At 69.6% G+C, this 6,422-nt stretch overlaps 3 protein-coding genes across 3 annotated transcripts in view; all 3 read left to right on the top strand.

The window, feature by feature from the left end:
- HCN3 (hyperpolarization activated cyclic nucleotide gated potassium channel 3) overlaps positions 1-6,422 on the top strand; it is a 23,236-nt gene that overhangs the window by 11,848 nt on the left and 4,966 nt on the right. The window lies entirely within an intron of this gene.
- Positions 559-3,659, top strand: FDPS (farnesyl diphosphate synthase). The gene is made up of 9 exons (XM_027669329.1): positions 559-742; positions 1,323-1,463; positions 1,546-1,626; positions 1,720-1,842; positions 2,385-2,473; positions 2,598-2,670; positions 2,793-2,870; positions 2,949-3,083; positions 3,276-3,659. The coding sequence occupies exons 1-9, from the start codon at positions 599-601 to the stop codon at positions 3,474-3,476; spliced, it is 1,065 nt and encodes a 354-aa protein (XP_027525130.1). The 5' UTR covers positions 559-598; the 3' UTR covers positions 3,477-3,659.
- The window catches only part of RUSC1 (RUN and SH3 domain containing 1), a 7,455-nt gene continuing 4,841 nt past the window's right edge, over positions 3,809-6,422 (top strand). Inside the window, exons 1-2 of the mRNA XM_027669323.1 lie at positions 3,809-3,879; positions 4,634-6,243. Of these exons, the coding sequence (XP_027525124.1) occupies positions 4,707-6,243 (1,537 nt within the window). The 5' untranslated portion in view covers positions 3,809-3,879; positions 4,634-4,706. The remainder of the gene's footprint in view (positions 3,880-4,633; positions 6,244-6,422) is intronic.

Genomic DNA, 6,422 nt, shown 5'->3' with positions numbered 1-6,422 from the left:
CCCATAACTGCACTGCACCCCACACCTGTGCTGCACCCCACACCTGTATGGAACCCCATAACTGCGCCGCACCCTATCCCTGTAGGGCACCCCACACCCCCAGCTCCCCCCTCCCAGCCCCAGCGCACACCTGTCACCTGCCCTCTCCAGGTGCACGCCCACATTCACCTGCCAGGTACCTGTCTGACCCCGCCCACGGAGCCCCGCCCTTCACCTTAGCCCCGCCCATCGACCCATCAGACACGCCCCTCAGCCTATTGGCCCCGCCCCTTCCCGCCTCCGCACTCCAGCCGGGCTCTCGCTCGATTCTCCCTCTCCACCAATCACCTGCGTCCGTCCCGCCCTCGCCGGGCTTCTATTGGCTCATCCCGCTTGGGCTCATCCTCGCACGATGAAAAGGACCAATGGGCGCCGCCCCGCGACCGCCCCGCCGGCTCCGCCGCCTTCGCGGGGTACGCCGGGAGTTGTAGTCCGAGCGGCCGCTCAGCCAGTGGCCTCGCCCATGGGCCGGGACTGCGAGTCCCGGCGTGCCCCGCGCGGGGGGCGGGGCCAGCGGGGCCTGAGGGTCCGCGGGCGGCGGGTCCGCGCACGGGGCACCATGAACGGCACCGGCAGCAGCGGCGGCTCCGGGGCGGCCGAGAGAGAGGAGTTCGCCGCCTTCTTCCCGCAGATCGTCCGTGACCTCACGGAGGATGGGCTGGGCCACCCGGAGGTGGGGGACGCCGTGGCGAGGCTCAAGGAGGTGAGCGCGGGGGCGAGGGGCGGCGGGGAGGGTCGGGGAGCAACGGGACAGGGTCAGGGGGCGACGGGTCGGGGGTGACGGACAAGGGTCGGGGGCTGCGGGCAGGACAAGGGGCGGAGGGCGGCGGGTCGGGGGGTGACGGGCCAGGGTCGCGGGGGCGGTGGGCAAGGCAAGGGACGGAGGGTCGGGGGGCGACGGGCCGGGGTCGCTGGGTTGGGGGCGGTGGGGAGGGGTCGAGGTCGAGGGGACCCAATCGGGGTGCGGTGGGTCGGGGGAAGACAGGACAGGGACGCGGGGCGGTGGGCAGGGCAAGGGTCGGGGGGCGAGCAAGGGTCGGGGGGAGACGGGCCAGGGTTGAGGGGCGATGGGCAGGGCAAAGGTCGGGGTCGGTGAGTCGGGAGAAGACGGGATAGTGTCGGGGGGGAAACGGGACAGGGTCGGGGGGCGACGGGCAGGGCAAGGGGTCAGGGGTCGGGGGTGATGGACAAGGGTTGGGGGGCGGCGGGTGCGGGACCAGGGGCGCGGGGGGAGGTTCGGGGGGCAGGGGGCAGGCGCTGCCCGCGTCCCTGCGCTCCCGCAGGTGCTGGAGTACAACGTGCCCGGCGGGAAGTGCAACCGCGGGATGACGGTGGTCGCCGCGTTCCGGCAGCTGGCGGGGCCGGGGCAGAGGGACCCCGAGAGCCTCCGCTGCGCCCTGGCCGTGGGCTGGTGCATCGAGCTGGTGAGAGGCGTGACCCCCCCCCCCCCCGGGAGGGCACCCCCTGGGCATCCCCCTGCCCCGACCCTAACCCGGCCTCCCGCAGTTCCAAGCCTTTTTCCTGGTGGCCGACGACATCATGGACGAGTCCCTGACCCGCCGCGGGCACCCCTGCTGGTACAAGAGGGTGAGAGCCCTAAGGAGCCCCTTGATGTCTCTGAGGGGGGTCCTGTGGGGTCAGGGGGGCTTTGTGACACCTCTCCCTGCGCTCCTGGTGCAGGAGGGGATCGGGTTGGCTGCCATCAATGACGCCTTCCTCCTGGAGTCCTCGGTGTACCGGCTGCTGAAGAAGTACTGTGGGGGCAAGCCCTACTACCTGCACCTGCTGGAGCTCTTCCTGCAGGTGAGCCTGGCTCCCAACTCCCTCCCCACGGGGAGGGCCTGGGCCCTTTATGGAGGTTTGTGGGTCTTGGGAGCGTTCCTGAAGTTCCTGGGTGTCCTGCTGGGCACGTGGCCTTCCTTCTGACCCCACAGGGCTCAGGGTCTGCACTGTGCTGGTGGGGGAATAAATCTAAAATATCCATAGGCATCAGTGGAATCACTCATTGCTTTGGGTTGGGAGGGACCTTAAATCTCATCTCATTCCAAACTCCCTGCTGTGGCCAGGGACACCTATCACAGGTTGCTCCAGCCTGGCCTTGGGCACTTCCAGGGATCCAGGGGCAGCCACAGCTTCTCTGGGCAACCTGTGCCAGGGCCTCACCACCCACACAGGGAAGGATTTCTTCATAATACCTCATCTAAATCTCTCCTCTGAGTTTAAAACCATCCCTCCTCATCCTGTCGCTTCTGCCCATGTAAAAAGTCACTCTCCCTCTCTTTTATCAGCCCCTTTAAACGCTGGGAGGCTGTAACGAGGCCACAAATCCTTTCTCTCCTCTCCAGACGGGCTACCAGACAGAGCTGGGGCAGGTGCTGGACCTCATCACTGCTCCTGTGTCCCGGGTGGATTTGAGCCGCTTCAGCGAGCAGCGGTAACGGGGACAGGGGGGCAGAGCTGTGGCCTCGACCTGATCCAGGGGCTCATTCTGGGGGAGCTGCTGGTCCCTGAGCTGCAGAGCTCGGGCCTTGGGGCTGAGCCTGGTTCCTCTGCTGCAGGTACAAGGCCATTGTGAAGTACAAGACGGCGTTTTACTCCTTCTACCTCCCCGTGGCCGCCGCCATGTACATGGTGAGTGCGGTGGGAGCGGGCTCAGGAGGGGCCTCACCCCCGTGGGAGGCTGCCCAGGAGGGCACGTGCTGGAAGGCAGGTGCTGGAAGGCTTTATTCCCTTTATTCCACCCCCATCCTCAGGTTGGTATCGACAGCAAGGAGGAGCACGACAACGCCAAAGCCATCCTGCTGGAGATGGGGGAATACTTCCAGATCCAGGTGGGAGGTGGCTCCGTGCCCCTGGGGTGCTTTGCCAGGTGCTGGTTGTGGCACTGAGGTGTTTCCACGGTGGCACAGGATGATTACCTGGACTGCTACGGGGACCCTGCCCTGACGGGGAAGGTCGGCACCGACATCCAGGACAACAAGTGCAGCTGGTTGGTGGTGGAGTGTCTGCGCCGGGTCACGCCGGAGCAGCGGCGGATCCTGGAGGTAAATCTGGGATCACAGACCCGGGGAGAGGGGTTGTGGTGCCGTAGTCCACACCTGAAGTGCCTGGGTTGTCACCCAGGGGGGATGTGAGCAGGGTGGGAGCGCAGCAGGGAGAACAAAGCTCCTGCCTCGTCCCGATGCAGCAGCGCCGTGAGCTGGGGCTGGGGCTGACTCGCTCCGGGTTTTCCTCAGGAGAATTATGGCTGCAAGGAGCCCGAGAAGGTGGCCAAGGTGAAGGAGCTCTACAGTGCCCTGGGCATGGAGGCGGCTTTCCGGGAGTACGAGGAGCGCAGCTACCGGCGGCTGCAGGAGCTGATCGGGCAGCACGCCCGGCGCCTGCCCCGGGACATCTTCCTGGGCCTCGCCCAGAAGATCTACAAGCGGCAGAAATGACGGGGCGGGGGCCTGGCCGGGGGCTGCCGGGCCTTTGCTGAGTGGTGAGGGGGCGTCACCCCCCGCCTGGAGCTGCTCCGTGCCCTGGGTGGGGCCGGGGGCGGGTTGTAGAGGGTGCGATGGGATGGTCGGGGGGGGGGTTCACCGATCGCCCCCCCGCCCCGTGTAGGGAAAAAGTGTAGGTTTTTGTGGGTGCGTCGCTGCCTGCTGTTGGCTGGGGACGGGGCTGGAGGGCGGGGATGGGGATGTCACCCCCCTCCCGGCGCTTTCCGAGGTTGGGGGGGGGATGCCCGGAGCACCGCCCCCGCCGGCGGGGCGGGGACCGGGCGGCTCCCGGCGGGCGGTGGCGGGGCCGCGGCTCCTCCCTCCCTCCCGCAGCCGCATTCGCCGCCGCAGCGCCGAGGTGAGCGGGGACGGGGCCGGGGATGGAGCCGGGATGGAGCGGGGGATGGGGACGGAGGGGGATGGGGCGGCCGCGCCCTGGAACGCCGCTCCCTATCCCCGGGGCCGAGGGATGCTCGGCGGCGGTGGATGCCCGGGGCCCTGGATGCCCGGGGCCCTGGATGCTGGGGGCCCTGGATGCTCGGACCGGGCGGATGCTCAAGGCCGGCGGATGCCCGGAGCCGCCCGCCCGCGGTCTCCGCTGCCCGTTCGTTGCCCGCGGCCTCCGGCAGGTGCCCGGGGCCGGGCTCTCTCCCGGTAGGGCCGTTCCCGGCGGTGCGGCGGCGGTTCCCGGAGCCGAGGTCGCCCCAGCCCCCGCGTGCCCGCGGTGCCACCGCCCCCGGCCGGGACCCCCCCCCCCACCCCTCCACGCCGAGGCTCCAAGGGCATTTTCTCCTTGACGGCATCTCCGAGATGCTCCCGACCCTCTGGAGGGAATCCAGCCCTGGAGCAGCCAGAGCTGCCCGGGATCACGCCCGGGCCACACTCCAGGGACCAGCGGCCGGCTGCAGCTCCTGCCCAGCTGCAGAGCCCTGAGCCCCGTGGGAAGCCACGGGGCAGCCCCTGTCTGGGGCCGCATCCCCGTCTGTGACCCCCCCAGACCCCAAGCTGGGCCCTGCCACAAGGTCACTGCTGTCCCTCTTGCCTCGGCCGTGCATCTCCAGGTTTGTGCCACTGCGTTTTCCCCTGACCTGGAGGGTGTTTGGTGCTTCCAGGGAGCTGGATGGTCTGAAGACAGAAGCTGTGGGGCTCTCCAGGGAGCCCCTGCACTCCCAGCAAGGCAGCACCATGCTGGCTCCAAAGAAAGGCCTCCTGTGCAACCTCAACCACATCCACCTGCAGCACATCTCGCTGGGGCTGCACCTCTCCCGGCACCCCGAGCTCCAGGACACAGACGGTTCCACGGGTGGGGGAGACCAGACCGGCTGCAGCCACTGCCCGGAGAACCATGAGCTGGTGGACACCAATTCCAACAATCCCTCTGTGAAGTGCCGGTGTTGTGAGTCCCACGGCCCGGAGCCGGTGACGCTCGGGCTCCAGAACCAGGCACTGCAAGGGGATTTCCCCTGCCTGCACAGTGGGGGGGAGGAGGAAGAGGAGGAGGCGGCTTCCCCTTGTGATCCCCCTTGTGATTTGGCTTCCTCCTCCTCCTCCTCCTCCTCCTCCTCCTCCTCTGTCAGTAGCTGCTCCGATTTCAGCTTGGATGACTCCCCGGTCTCCGTGTACTGCAAGGGCTTCTCCATAGAAGAGTGCCAATCCCCTGAAAATCACTCCAACGTCATTCCCATAGAAAATGCCCAGGATAGCGAGTCTCTGGCTGACCAGGGTGGGACGTGTGAGGGAAGAGATGCCAACCACAACTCCCCGGTGCTCCGGACACCCAGGAAGAGCCCGGACAGCCTCTGCAGCACCAGCTCGCTCGACTCCCGCTGCGACGAGCCCTCTCCCGACACAGCAGCACAGGAGACCACCAGCCCCTGCGCTGACCTCGACCCCAACTGCAACCCCCTCCCCGAGCCCGATGCTGCGCCTCCAGCACCGCCCGTGCCGGAACGCCGGGATCCCGGGATGCCGAGCGGTGCCCCGGAGCCGCGGCCCCGGGCTGGGGGTGTCCCCCCTCCCGTGCCCCCCCGGCCCCGGCGGAGGATGCAGATGCTCAGCGGGCACCGAGCGGAGCAGCCGCGGCCGGCGGAGCCCGAGCCCGGCTCGGGTGAGCTCTGCAGAGACGCGGCCCCGAAGACCATCACCTCCTTCCACGAGCTGGCCCAGAGGAGGAAGAGGAACGCGGCCGGGCCCGCGCTGGCCCAGGCCAGGGTTGACCGCAGCGACTGGCTGATCGTGTTCTCTCCCGACACGGAGCTGCCCCCGCCCAGCGAGCTCCTCTCCAGCACCGCGGGCCAGGAGCCGGCCCGGCCCCAGCCCCAGCCCCCGCGGGACGGGCCAGCCAGGCCTCCCGGCCCCCGGCAGAGAGAGGTGACGACGTTCAAGGAGCTGCGGTCCCGCAGTGCCGCCAGGCAGCCCAAGGGCCAGCGGGCAGAGCAAGCTCAGCATCCCCCCGCGCCCCCGGGGACGGCCCCCGGCTGGGGACCCCCCGCGCCCCCGGGGGGACCGGTGCTGGCCCCCACCGACGGCCACCAGCTGAGGAGGAGACCCCGGCCCAGCCTGCAGCCCATCGCGGAGGGGCAGCCGGGGGATGTGGAGGAGGGGGGGCTGCCCCCGGGGCAGAAGGGACCGGGTGCTGCCCTGGTCCGAAGGCTCGGGGGTCCCGGCAGAGCTCCCGCCGTGCCGGGGGCGGCCCAGAGAGAAGACGAGACCTGCACGGGGGGTGAGTCTGAGTCCCTCCGGGCTGGGTCGGGGGGGGTCTGCCGGGGGGGCGATGGGGGCGATCCAGGGGGGCTCCGGGCCGGGTACTGCTTCCCTACGCGTGGGGGTCCCTCCGCATCCCCGGCGCGCTCGGCGGGACGCGCGGCCCGGGAGGTGCCGGGGCTGCCCCGGAGCGGCCCC

This window comes from Corapipo altera, unplaced genomic scaffold (genome assembly GCF_003945725.1).
Source record: "Corapipo altera isolate COAL_440 unplaced genomic scaffold, ASM394572v1 198, whole genome shotgun sequence".
NCBI classification, from domain to species: domain Eukaryota; kingdom Metazoa; phylum Chordata; class Aves; order Passeriformes; family Pipridae; genus Corapipo; species Corapipo altera.
Note: the sequence above shows the minus strand (reverse complement) of the source record. Positions and strands in the feature narration are given on the sequence as shown.

Coding starts and splice junctions, on each gene's coding strand:
- FDPS (XM_027669329.1), top strand. CDS start 599: ATGAACGGCACCGGCAGCAGCGGCGGCTCCGGGGCGGCCGAGAGAGAG. Junction 1,464..1,545: donor TGGGCTGGTGCATCGAGCTG/GTGAGAGGCGTG, acceptor GGCCTCCCGCAG/TTCCAAGCCTTTTTCCTGGT. Junction 2,871..2,948: donor GGGAATACTTCCAGATCCAG/GTGGGAGGTGGC, acceptor ACGGTGGCACAG/GATGATTACCTGGACTGCTA.